Below are 13,675 nucleotides of genomic sequence, written 5' to 3'. Positions count from 1 at the left end.
ATGTCACACTCTAGTAAATCCTGGCAGAGGCCGGTTTATGCACTCTGAGCATAGTCTGAACCACAGACCGAGAAAACCCTTTAGACCTCAGAAGGGATGTCTAAAGAGCCTAAGCTAGAGTGAGGGCTTTGTAGATGGCTCGGATTTCCAATACATTGATTGGCAAGGTCGACTCGGCCGATATCCAACTCCCCTGTAAGAAGTATTAACCGGTCATTGCGTCCAAGCCTCGGAGACTGGAGTCCGTTGTAAGGAGTACCCAATCTGGGATCCAAAAGGGACATTTGGTTAAGTGGGAAGTCTGTAGCCACCAGGAGAGGGACAGACAAACCTCTGCAGTGAGAACCATCATTTGAGCATTTATCCGATGGGGCAACCTGTTCCAACTGGACAGGATTAGCTGTTGCAGGGGCCTGGAGTAGAACTGAGCGTACTCCACCATGTCAAAAGGTGGATACCATGGATCCTAGAACTTTCATAGCTGAATGGACTGACACTCGGCGACTGCGTAGGAATCTGCGCACACGTATTTGCAGTGTTGAGATCTTGTCTGCTGTCAGGAAGATTCTCTGATCCTGAGAAACCAAAAGAGCTCCCAGATGAACCATCCTTTGTGAAGGATTCAGGGAGGATTTATTCCAGTTGATTAACCAGCTGTGCTTTTGTAGGAAGGGAATGGTTACCTGATGATGGTGTTGAAGCACCTCTGGGGAGCTTGCTAAGAGCAAGAGGTTATCCAGGTATGGCAGCAACCGGACCCCCTGACCACGCAAGTGGGCCGCCATGATAGCCATAATCTTGGTAAACACTCGTGAAGCTGTAGACAGTCCAAATGGCAGAGCCTGAAATTGGAAGTGTTGCTGTAGCATAGCAAACCGAAGATATTGCTGATGAGAGGACGCTTTAGTTACATGTAGGTAAGCATCCTGAATATCCAGAGATACCATAAAATCCTCAGGCTCCATAGCTAGGATAACAGAGCGTAGGGTTTCCATCCTGAACCTGGGTACCCTGATGAACTTGTTCAGGAATCTGAGGTTGAGGATAGGCCTATGAGACCCATTTGGCTCCTAAACCAGAAAGAGTAGAATATTAACCGTTCCCTTGCTGTGATAGCAGGACTGGAACTATAACCCCTGCTTGCAGCAAGGAATGAATGGCTTTCTGGATGAGCAGGGCAGTGTTCGGGTCTAATGGAGGGCCTGTGCAGAAAAATTGGTGGGGTGGCCATCCTATACATGAGAGGGCCAAGCGTCTGTGGTGGTTTGACGCCAGCACTGGGCAAACTGAAGAGGTCGACCTCCTACTATGGGGTCCCCCAAGGGGAGAGCCGTCCAGTCAGGCTGAAGACTTGTCCTCGGATTTTGAAGCAGGACGTCTGGTGGTCCAGGTCTGCTTGGTCCTGGGCTTAGCGGCCCTAGTGGAAGCCAACACACGGTACAATTTTTTTAATGATTTGACGTTAACGTCAAATCGTTCAGTTTCTGAGGTATAAATGAACGAAAACTACAAATGCGCGCTCCCGTTTGTAGTTTTCGTTCATTGTCCGAACTTCCTGTCCAACCTGACTATATTGTCAGGTTGGACATGTTCGGGGATGAGGGAAAGAACCCGGCACTGAACGATTCAGTTCATGAAATTGTTCAGTGTTTTGTGCTCAGAGTCGTTAACGACACTGAGCACAAACTGCCAGGGACACATAGGACGATGTTTGTTCAGGGAGCATCGTCCCGAGTGTACGCACCTTTAGGTTCTCCTTGGGGACGAAAGGACCTAAAGGATGTTGTACTAGGTTTTGCAGTAGCTGGTGAAGAAAGAAAGGCATTCTTTAATGCTGCTAATGTGGCTACAATCTTGTCTAAGTCTGGGCCAAACAAGATCTCACCATTAGGTAATGCTTCTAAAGCTTCTTAGAATCTGCATCCGCCTTCCATGACTGCAGCCACAGGATGCGGCGGGCAGACAGCGCCATTGCCGAAGCTCTAGAAGCTAGGAGACTGGCATCCAAGGACGCTTCTCCAATACATGAAGCTGCATCTCTTATGTGCGCTACATAAGACAACTGATCCCGAGAGGAGTCTGAGGGAAAATAATTCTTCAAGGGAGTCTGCCCAGCTCTCAATTGCTTTAGCCACCCATTCAATAGCCATGGTCGGACGAGCAATGGCACCTGAAAGAGAGTACACAGATTTAAGGCCAGTTCCAATCTATCCGTAGGGTCCTTTAGTGAGAAAACTGTAGCGCTTTTAATCAAACGCGTAACAAGGGAATCCACTGCTGGGGAAGGGAGTCTCCCATCTTGCATAATGAGCTGCAGGAAGAGAACAACAAGAGGTCAAGTGAAAGATATATGCTGATAGTATAGAGAGAATATACAGTCAGACAGCGCTAGCATAAGTCACATACAATGCACAAATACATATAACTGCAATATGGCACTACAATCAACTACTCAGTCCTTAAAAGCTGGTAGGCTATAGTGCTACATAACCTGTCCCCAGGGAAAGGTATTTAGGGGGCCAGGACCCTGCGTTTCCCTGAAAGAGCTGTGACTGAGCCTGTAGAAGATGGCCGCCTGAGTCCACTGAGACATGGTCGGAGGAGGAGAGCAGCTAAGAGAAGCTAGTCCTCAGAGGAATGGTGCCGAGCTGAGGGGAGGGGCCGCTGTTATAGGGAAATCTGACCTCCCCATGCTGATTGTTAACCACCGGGACGCTGGATTCCCGTTCCATATGTACCCTGATGGTCCAGTGGATCACGTGGTCGGAGCCAGTGTTCACCCTCAGCACCTCCGGTCTGTCCCAAGACCGAAGGAAAGACTGCCCATCTGCGGGCCACCGCAAGCGGTGACCCACCTTACCTGTCCCCATAAAAAGTGGGTTGCAGTCTGGGTCTGTCCACGGGGCCGGCTAACAAGGTCCCCGGAATGCTTGCCGAGAGCACCAGGTGGAGCTGGCGTTGCGGCACCCGGAGGGGTGATTGAGCGGCAGCACAGACGTCCTGCGGACAATCTGCTGCTGCCCGGCCAGAAGATTAAATGTAAAATAAAGAACACCATAAAAATTAAAGCTTTTGGGCTGCTTGAGCAGCCCACTGTTATAATGGTGCCTCTGGCTCGGGGGCAGGGTATAGGGGGAAGGACCGGTGTATCCTGGAAGCAAAACTAACTGTGCGGTGCTCGGTCCTCAACCACCACCTACACCCCAAGGTCTCTCTGTGGAGCCCTATGGACCCTGAAGAAGAAAGTATGTTATACACTTAAATACAATCTCTCTTTGCTAGAAGTTTCATTTTGGGAACCTTTGGGAACAAGTGTAAATAAAATAATAAGTACGGCATTTGAACCCTTCTTGCACTAACCATGGAACTGGCAAGTTCAAGTCTTGTAGTGTCTCTCTCTGTGGGCCTGATTCAGAGCCGGATGCTCTGACCAGAGCGCTCGCTCTGAATCAGGGCCCTCCTACCTCATTTTGGAGCGGCCTCATGGACGCTCGCATAGCTGTGTGTTACCACCCACAGCTATAGTGAGCGTCCATGATGATGGTCGCGATGGTCAAGATCATCGCGACCATTGGGCTTGCGACGAGACCCTGCGGTAGGGTCTCGGTGACCGTAAGCCCTGGAGTGATTTTGGCTCTATCAAAATCACTCCCACGCCCCCGGCACGCCCACCAAAGGGGGCGTGCTGTCACTCACCATCGACAGCACGCCCCCTTTGGTGCGAGACCCGGAGCGACGACTTCCTCGTCACTCTCACTTGCCGGGTCTCGCGCATGCGCATGACGGAGCACCATGCACTTCGGCACCATCGACCAGCTTGCGAGAGTCCTTCGCTCGCGAGCGGGTCTGAATTAGGCCCTGTGTTCTAGGGATGACCATCGGTGGGTTTTCGATGATTTGTACCTGCAGCTTCTGCATTGAAAACTAGTGATACAAGACATGCTTGCCTCAGAGAGGGGGCAGACAGGCCGGCATAGTGGGGAGCGTGGCTAGGGATATTAAACGCACATTAGAAACGGAGTGGGGTCGTGACCACTCGATTGCATCATTTTGGCCATGCCACCGCTACACACTTGGTACGATTTGGCTGCTATATCGCACAGTGTATGGGCATGTCGTCGGACCGAGCGCGCACCCATGGGGTCATACATCGCACCCCCAGATATTACTGCAGGATCAGGAGGATGTGGTGTGTGATCGCATGCAGCGCTATGCAGGTGGGCCAGCATATCGGGCGGTCGACCACCCGATCTCACCTTGTGTGGGGACCGCCCGATATGTCGGATCCTCTGTTGCGTTGCACAGTGCCTATCGCACAGTGTATGGGCCGCTTTAGAAAGTTTATCTCAGAGGTTCCCAAACTCAGTCCTCAGGGCAATCTAAAGGCATACATCCACTTAAAGACATGAAAACAATTGCACGAATACGACATTGTAATCGTGCAGTCGTTTGTCAGTCTGTGATGTACCTACACTGAGTCATTCAGTGTAGGCACATCAATCATCTGCAAACATGCTGAACCTGAAGTTATCGTCAGGATGTACACAATACTTGCCCGATGATAGATGTCTAAACGACCAGCAGGAGCGCGCATCACTGGTCGTTTTAGACATTTTTTTAACGATGTGCAAACGATTATTGAACGATATAGTTATCATTCAATTTAATAGTCTAGTGGATGTGTGCCTTAACAGTTCAGGTTTTAAAGGATATTCATGCTTGGCCACAGATGACTTAATTATCCATGGTTGAGCAAAGGTGACTTAATTAGTACCTGTGCTCAACCATGGATATCTCTAAAACCTGAACTGTTGGGGTGCCTTGAGGACAGTGTTTGGGAACCTCTAGTTTATCCAATACAGTTCATCAGTGAATAGTGGTAGTTTGATCAATAGCATGACAAATGGATAAGAAATATATTAGGACTCAGTGCTGCAACCCATTTAATATTAAAGGACATAGCAGCAGTAGAAAACAATTAAGGCAGATGCTACCATGGAAGATTAAAATACAGCAACATGTCAATAGTGATCAAATGATTTGTGATGACTGTAAAGGCAGGTAGCCACTACCCGATTAAACAGAGCGATTGAACGATAACGACATCGTTATCGTTCAATTGCTCGTTATTCGGGCATGCCATTGTCGGAAACAACCAGCGATGCACGCTGGTAGTTTTCAACATCATTTATCGCCCAAACATGCCGATCAATCTGCCGTTAACAACAGATTGACCATGTTCGGGGATGATGGAGGGTGCCTACACTGAATAACTGATCATTCAGTATAGGCACTGCAGGGGATGGGGAACGACTGTACGATTATGATGTAGTAATCGTACAGTCTTCCCTGGGTCGGGTAGTGGATGTGCGGCATAAGAAAACTGTTGAGGAAGGGTCAAGCACTGATGAATAAAGTAACACAGGAGTGGCAACATGCAGGACTGAATCAGCTTTGCAGTCATTAAATTAAAGTTTAAGCAGTGTGGGAGCATCACCTATCAAGAGGAAAAGAATGAAAAAAACTATTGCAAAAGGAAAGCTGTAAAAAATGCCCAAGCTATAAAAAAAAAAAGGATATATTCAATATTCCAGCTGAGGACCTGTGCTTCATAATTGTTTTGTACTGCAGCTGTGTCTTTTAATATCAAATGGGTTGCAGCATGTCTTAATGTACTTTTTATCCATTTGTCACGCTCTTGATCAAACTACCACTATTCACTGATAAACTGGATTAGGTAAACTGTCTTCGCCCCTTCAATCACTAGTTCTCAATGCAGAAGCTGCAGCCAGACTGAGAAGAACACAGTAGGGATGGCCATCGACCATCAATAGTTTACCACAGATTGTTTTGCCATCGATAGCAGAGAGCAAATTCTTTTCTGCCATGGATGGCAAAGTTTAACCAGATTTTATTTCTGCTCATGTACCAGACTTAGCTGCGCCACCTATGCCCTGTCCCCTGTTTTTTTGGTTTTTTTTATTAGCCTACGGCTTGCCAGACACTTGGCAGCGGTGGCCATCGAGTGGCATAAACCATCGATGATTCACCATAGATTGTTATTGTACCATTGATAGTTATCACTGATAAGTTGGTCTAGTGTGTGGCCAGCTTTAGCTTCAAAACAAGACCAACATGAAAGTTCTACCACAATCAGAAGCAAAATTATGATAGTTTTAATTGACTTTGCAAGCATAAGTACAAGCACTTTTTGTCATGTTTGCAACCCTGTTGCATGAACACCGTGTATCACTAAAATTGTAAATATGAAAGTTACTTTATGTCGTCTATCATCCTACCAAATATCACAAAAATCTGAGACGGTCGGGTTGAAAAGTTACTTTTTCTGTGCTGATTTTGCATGGAATGATCCGGCACTGCATATTGGGGGGATCGGTATGAAATACCGCCGCCCTGTGGCTGGCAGTTCACATCCCGGCAGCGGCAGGCCGACAGAAGCAGAGTTCCCGGCAGCGGAAGCCCGACAGCGCTGGAAATCCCTATCGTCCTAAAGGTATGTAAAAAGTAACCTAGCCTAATCCCCTAATCCTCCTTAGGGGTGCCTAACCCTAAAGTCCCCCCCAAGTGCCTAAACCTAATCCCCCCCCCTTCCCCGCTGCCTAAACCTAAGTCCCCCGGGGGGGGTGCCTAACCCTAAGTCCCCCCCGAGAATATATAAAATGTTATTTCAAGTTTAAATCAATATAAAAAGGTCAGGGTTTAAACATTTTAATATTGCGAGGGCCCCCACCCGGCTACTTCTTGATGCCACCCAGCTAGAAAACTTTTCTGGGGAGAATACTGCTCTATGTCAAACTGGCCTAAAATCAAATCTGTGTATTGTACTGAGGGCCTGATTCAGCAGTGGATGCAATGCCGATGTTTATGCCGTTTGAGCGATTATGCATGCAAGTCGCACACGTCACGATTACATATGGACAGAGAACCATTCACAAAGTGAGTGAAGGTAGTCAGCATTCGGGGCTAGGTAATAGGGGGATAGTTAAGTAAACGCAGGAGTGCCTGACCGGTTCAACACCGTATCATGGGCGTGCATAAATTCGCAGCATAAGACCTCTCTGCGTGTGGGGAGAGCTGCAGTGTTTGCGGCTGCTCAGACCTGCCGTACATGCTGCGTAACTGCACAGATATTTTTACACAGGAGTGAGATATTGGACAAACATGAGAAGGCAGATGTGGGCGTCTTTAGGTCGGCTGTCCTTTACAGGCATTAGCATATTTTAGCAAATGCAATCCGTAAGCAATTGCAACCGCTGCCGAATCAAGCCCTGAGATGGATCATTCCCAAAAAAAAAAAAAAAAAATTCCACCACCCATCTCAAATTTTTACGATTTGTTTTTTTGATGAGAGGATGTCAAAAAACTACTTTTGCCAAATATCTCGACCTTCTGACTGTTAAGATGGCCATGTACTATACAATTTTCTGTCCAATCTGGCTGGTTGGAATGAAAACCGGGCAATGTATGGGAGTAAAATGACAGTCGATCATATGGATTTAAACACTGAAAAAAGGTCAAAGATGAATAAATAAAATTGTTCAAATTGGTTAAATTTGTGTGTTTTAATCAATTTGTCTGAGCAGCCATTTTTGGCTATTTTCCAGTGTTGTGAGCAAATGGACGATTGTCATTTGCTCTCATACATTACCAGGTTTTCATTCCAAACAGCCAGATTGGACAGATTATCTGACAGAAAAAAATTGTATAGTGGACAGCCAGCTTTAGTTCAATACAGTGAAAAAAAAAAAATCAATAATTCATAAACTATTTACTAATCGCGGTTAATTTATTCCAGTTTATTTGAAGTATCACAGATGCTTATTAAGGAATGACCACGAAATTTGGACCCATAAGGTAACTTTTCCTCCTGAATCCAAACCAAATTACTGTATCTGCCTTAACTTTCGAGTTACACCAAAAATGCAAGCTTTTGGAACAGAATTAAAAACGATACTTTAAATTAACATTTGAAATCCCATTTTTTTTGAAGTGCTTAACAAAAGGTATACATTACTACCACAAAAAAAAAAAAAATAATAATATTACCATGCTATTTCATATTGGAGAAAAAAAAAAATTATGAAGTTGACGTTCGATTACTGTTGTGCCGCATACATAATTAACACAAGAAACCATGCTGTTAAAAACCATACCAAACAAGTGAACAGAACTGAGGCAATGGGATAAGCCTTCCATAGAGAAACAAACGGGAAGGGGATACCCTCTCCAAACTGAAACTTTCCAGAGAAAGAGAGAGAGAGGGAGACAGACAGAAAGATAGTCAATCATGGCAGCTGTTCCTCCAAAAAGTGCAGATTTGGTGTTCTTTCATATTCATGACTGTCATATTACTAATTGATCAAAAACCACTGGATTACATAGCTGGGACCACTTTACAAATGAATAAAAATAACTTAATTCTGAGAAATGAAGTTTCAAATGCAGTAACCAGTGATTCTGGAACCTCAGTCTGCTGCCATCATGAAAAGGGTACTGCTGTTAAAATATGAAGAATTTCAGAAAACATGCTGTAATCCTTTCTTGTCTCACAGGAGTCAGAAAAAGGGTTGTGTCACTGAAGTAGGCCAAAGAACATGGTGAGTGTCAACTTCATGCTGTTATTAAACCAGGACAGAAACTTTGGCCAAAATGTAGAATTCAACTGTCAGGCTGTAAAGAATAAACAGACATAGATATGCCAACAGAAGAAGTTGGATCCCCGGTTAAGAGTTTAACTAAACCTGCAGAAACATTTGAGCTGAATGAAAGTATTACAAAGCTTGGTTGTACACCAGTGAAATTGCATGGGGTATAGAGGACACCTGGGGGTAAATTTACTAAAGTAAATTTTTAGAAGTGAGTTTTAGAAGAGATGTTGCCCATAGCAGCCAAACAGATTCTAGCTATTATCTTCTAGAAGGTACTAGTTAAATGTTAAGTAGAATCACTTCTAAAAATTCTCACTTTAGTAAATTTTAGCCCCTGGAGGAATACACTAAAAGAAAGAAAGAGCAGGCTAGTAAAGCTTTCTCAAATATTGTCTCTTACTAGCACATCACTAGAATCACCCCAGAAAGGAAGCAAATGTTCAGGTTGTGATGATTTACAGAGTCTGATGAGGTAAAGCAAAAAAGTGTGAAGAGGTACCACGACAAAAAGTAATAAAAACATTAACGCTGGCACCAAACCAATCAACAAATGTGTTATCCTGACCCTCAAGAGAACAGTGTTTTATTCCTTTAATTCATATCCTGTGTGTAACGGAAGTGCGTATAGACAAAAGACCCGAAAATATTGCACCAAAATACGCGAAGTGTGCAGAAACTAATCTGACGTTAAGTTTTCGCTCTATCGCAGCTAGATTGAATCTGTAAGTAACCTGATGCATAACTAAAGCTGGTGCCTTGCAGATGTACGAAACAAAAACCTCAATCTCCACATGAAGTACTGCCATCCCCAAATGGATCTACAGCAAGAAAGTCTTCACTGAAAAGCCATCATAATGAGGTTCAAATCAGATTGGCTTTTAGTTAGGGGATAAGGACAGCACCCAAAATTCTATAAGGAAAACATAAACAAATACATTTTAACATAGAAGGCAAGTTTATCTGGTCTTTACTTGTATGGCCAAAAAAAGTTGGACACTGCCAGTTGTTAGGACATGCTTACTTAAGACCTGATTTAGAGTTGTATGCTATTGCCACAGCAGCTGCGATCCCGTACGCAGTGGTTGCGCAAAAAAAAATGCAAAGGTCGCAGCCACCAGGATATATATTGAGACGTTCATCAGAGTCATTGCAAATCCAAGCATCTGCATACATAAATGCAGCATCGGATGCAAATGTTTCGATGTTAACAGCCTAGCGTAAGTAGCCTGGGGCAAAACAGCCGCAGGAACAGAGACGCCGGAGTCTTATTTCTTACGTATGGGATCGAAGATGCAGGATGTGACACGTCCCCAAAACAGTGGCGACACTCTTGCTTTTTAGCAGACACTATCCTTATCCACCACCAAAAGGCTCCACGACAATCCACGAACTGTGAATAAATACTCTCCACATGCGACTAAGATAATGTACCTTGGCGCATGCGCAGAAAGCTGACAACCGCAAAACATCGGCATGGATTACAACTCTGAATCAGGCCCTTACACCATTCTGATCTACTGCATTCCCCAGTACATACATACAAAATAAAAGATTCCAGCAGATTCTGCCGATTTCTGATGCATTAAATAACAGATCCTTCATCTCCATCGTTAAACTTCCATACCAACCTTTAACACCTTGTGCTACCTTCAAAATAGCCACCCAGAACATTGACAACTGAACCCAAGCAACAATATAATTTTATGAGTGTGCACACAGGCTATGTTCAATTGGACATTCTTATGTACACTTTGGCGGCGATTCAATTGTTTAAAAGAATTGAACGAATTCTCTCAGACGACCAGCCCTAAGGTTGCACTTATTGATTTCTGCTCGCACCTTGCTGAGGTGCAAGCAGAAATCCATGTAAAGAAGGGAAACGGGCTGGTTGCAAGTGCTGAAAGTGACTTAACTGCAGCGCGCAAGGCACTTAGCATGGGAGAAGCTGCTTAACGCATGTAATCCTGTGCATTAAGGAACGAGAATGCTGCAGTCGCTATGAGTGCAAACAATTGAATATCTCCGGGTCACTTTAGATAGGAGAGATAAACAATTGAATTGTCCCCTCATACATATACACTTATCAGTCATAACAATAAAACCACCCGCTCAATATTGCGTAGGTCATCCTCGTGCCGCCAAAGCAGCTTTGATCCATTGAGGCATGTATTCCACAACACCGTGAACTTGTTATGTTCCTCAAACCATTCCAGAACAATATTGCAACCAGTTACTTATGATGTAATTGAAGTTGTAGTGTTCACTCTAGGTCCGGCACCAGACCTAGGGAAAGGGCACTTCTGCACGCGCCTTTTAAGGCGCGCCCTCCTCGAAAGGGGACGTGGCCAATGAAAAAGGGGGCGCATCTTTATGACACTTTCCTCTTTTGTCAGTCTTAGGGGTGTGCCCGGCACTTACCGGGCAGCCCTCAAGCGCTGCGGTCACTGTGAATAAATGCCGGGCGCATGCACCTGACATCCATTCACCGGCTGTGACCGCTGCACTGCCATTTTCACCACCCATGGGACACTGCGGACCACGGGAGGGGACAGAACCTGCAGGAAGTTTCAGCGGGGCGCCGCGCAGGAGGGAAGGGTGCTTTCTGCCCTTTAAAAATAGGGTAGGGTGCAGCGCCCTGCTGAAACAGCCTAGCGGGAACGCTAGAAGTGCTTACATTATTCCTAGCACCTTGTACATGTTCATTTTCTAAAGACAGTATGCACAAAGTGAAACAATGTGAATATACAAAGAATTGCAGCTTTTTTTTCTGTAATGAGTAAAACTTCCATTAATTTAATGAGTGCTAATAGAATACACTATGAAGACTGAAATTCCACCTTTACTTAACATTGCATTTGTTTTTTCTAGATGGTGCACAATAGAAGGGTTATGAAATGTTAGCTGGAACATATTATGCAATGAAAGAAACTCACATTTTCATGTTTCATATGCTTCAGAAGACGAAGTTCCCTATAGGTACGCTTGGCATGGATGATGGACTGAAAGGGGCGTGAAAGCTTTTTCACTGCCACACGCTGTTCTGTCTTCGTATCAAAAGCCGAACTGTGTATACAAGGGGGAAAACAAAAAAAATGTACAAACGTGAAGAAGTCTATTAAAAGTAAATGAGGCAGCACAGGATTACCAATTTCTCATTCAAGCAGTTTACAAACAGAACATGAGAGGTTTATTATAGTTTTTCACCCATGAATAATACATCTCTCAAACGGGGTGATTCAATTGTTGCTCAGTTAAGCTGGATACACACTGACAGATATATTGGCCAATCAACTGATCGGACAATATATCTGGTGCCCGTCAGCCAGCGATATGTCTGAACGACGTCGTTCACAGACATATCGCATAGGCTGTGCTGCACAGCAGATGGACAGATACAGCGTACACATACAGAGCCAGCCGTGAGGAGGGGGCGGGACACTACCCCGACCCACCTCCCGGCCAGCGGGACCCGCAGCTGTCTGGAAGATGAACGTCGTTTATTGTATATGAACGATCACCATCTACAGATATATCTGCAGATCACTCAATTTGCAGATATATCTGCTAGGTGTGTACCCACCTTTAGGGCGCGAGACTAAACCCAGAAGCACTGGGTTTAGTCACGCAAAGTGACTAAACCCATGTAGTTTACTGCTTTGGGCACCCAAAGATTCTGACAAGACATGTGTACAGCCACGCATATTTGTACCCGGACAGAGCAACAACTGAATTGCTCTGTCGGGCAACCAGAACAAATAGCAGCAGTAAAAACAACTGAATTGTACAAAAAGCATATTAAATACTTCCACCTTGTATATTTCAACATTTAACATATTTTTATACAAACCCAATTAATGAAAACAAACCAGTATTCAGTCAATTTCTTATTAAAACTGGGTTCAATTGCAGGGAGCACAGTGAAATTATTAAGCTGTCAACTCCATTTCGTACATTCAAAAAAGAAAGTAATGCCACAATGTTACAAATATAAAAAGATATAGATGTACACACAAACAAAAAGATAACCGTGGCACTAAGAACAGATCTGTGGTTCCTGTGCAAGGAAGTAGTGCAACAATCCTGCACTTTCAGAGAGGCAGTGATCACTCACCGCTAACAAGGAAATTACACTGGACTTAGGTGGGTGCTAGAATCAAAACGCATTGGTAGACATTTGGTTCCGGGGTTCACTAATATGCAAAGCAATACCTGATGTTCTGCTTGCCTCACAGATTTCGATATATTTTATTCAGACAGCTGTATATGTTTTTAGATTTGTATATGCAGTTTTAGTGGATTAAAATTGTTTTATGTTTTGCTATGCCACCTGATTTGTCTTCTTTTTGAGCTGCTGTGCTGTAAAGAATTTGCAGCATCCAGGCTTACCATACTTAGGACAATGGTAAATACTATGGTTCAGATAAGCAATTGGGCAGCAACAACTCATAATTTTGCTCTCGTAACAGTTTTAAATGCCATCTCTCTTACCAGTTTGGTAAGGTATAGAGAGTCAGGAACACATGTTGTGGACAATATAGAGCCAGCACTTTCCAGGATGTGGGTGCAGCTCTATTTGTGCCCAGCAATATTGGAGGCAAAGGGGTTGTGTGCGACGCATACCCAGAATTCAGGGTGCAAGGAGGCTGCATGAGTGGTTGGATGCAATATGTGCCCTACTCATCTACGGTCAGGGGATGAGTTGTGTGCACCATGTGCCCATCAATTCTGGGGGAAATTCAAGTGTGTTGCGTGCTGCGGCCTGCGGCCATTAGATGGCCCCCGACAGAGCAATTCAATGTTGCTCCGTTCGGGCACGCACAGCCGCCAATACATTTCTACTCGCAGCCCTCCAAACTGGCAAGCAGACATGACAGAAAAGTGACCCATTTCAGTGCTCAAAACAGGACTTTTAGCAAGCACGACAATGTTCCATCATTTTGAAGGGCTGATAAGTATTACGTATATACAGTACGAGTGTATCACCCAGGAGCAGCAAGCAGGGTGAC

General features: G+C 44.7%; 1 protein-coding gene across 3 annotated transcripts in view; it reads right to left on the bottom strand.

Moving 5' to 3' along the window:
- The window catches only part of LOC148442607 (mitogen-activated protein kinase 14), a 138,602-nt gene that overhangs the window by 123,370 nt on the left and 1,557 nt on the right, over positions 1-13,675 (bottom strand). For all 3 annotated transcript variants that reach the window (XM_088463731.1, XM_088463730.1, XM_088463729.1), the window contains exon 2: positions 11,603-11,732. In XM_088463731.1, the coding sequence (XP_088319857.1) occupies positions 11,603-11,732 (130 nt within the window). The remainder of the gene's footprint in view (positions 1-11,602; positions 11,733-13,675) is intronic.

This window comes from Taudactylus pleione, unplaced genomic scaffold (assembly GCF_031769625.1).
Source record: "Taudactylus pleione unplaced genomic scaffold, aTauple2 ptg001437l, whole genome shotgun sequence".
In the NCBI taxonomy this organism is placed as follows: Eukaryota; Metazoa; Chordata; class Amphibia; order Anura; family Myobatrachidae; genus Taudactylus; species Taudactylus pleione.
The sequence above is the reverse complement of the archived record's forward strand: the minus strand, read 5'-3'. Positions and strand labels throughout refer to the sequence as shown.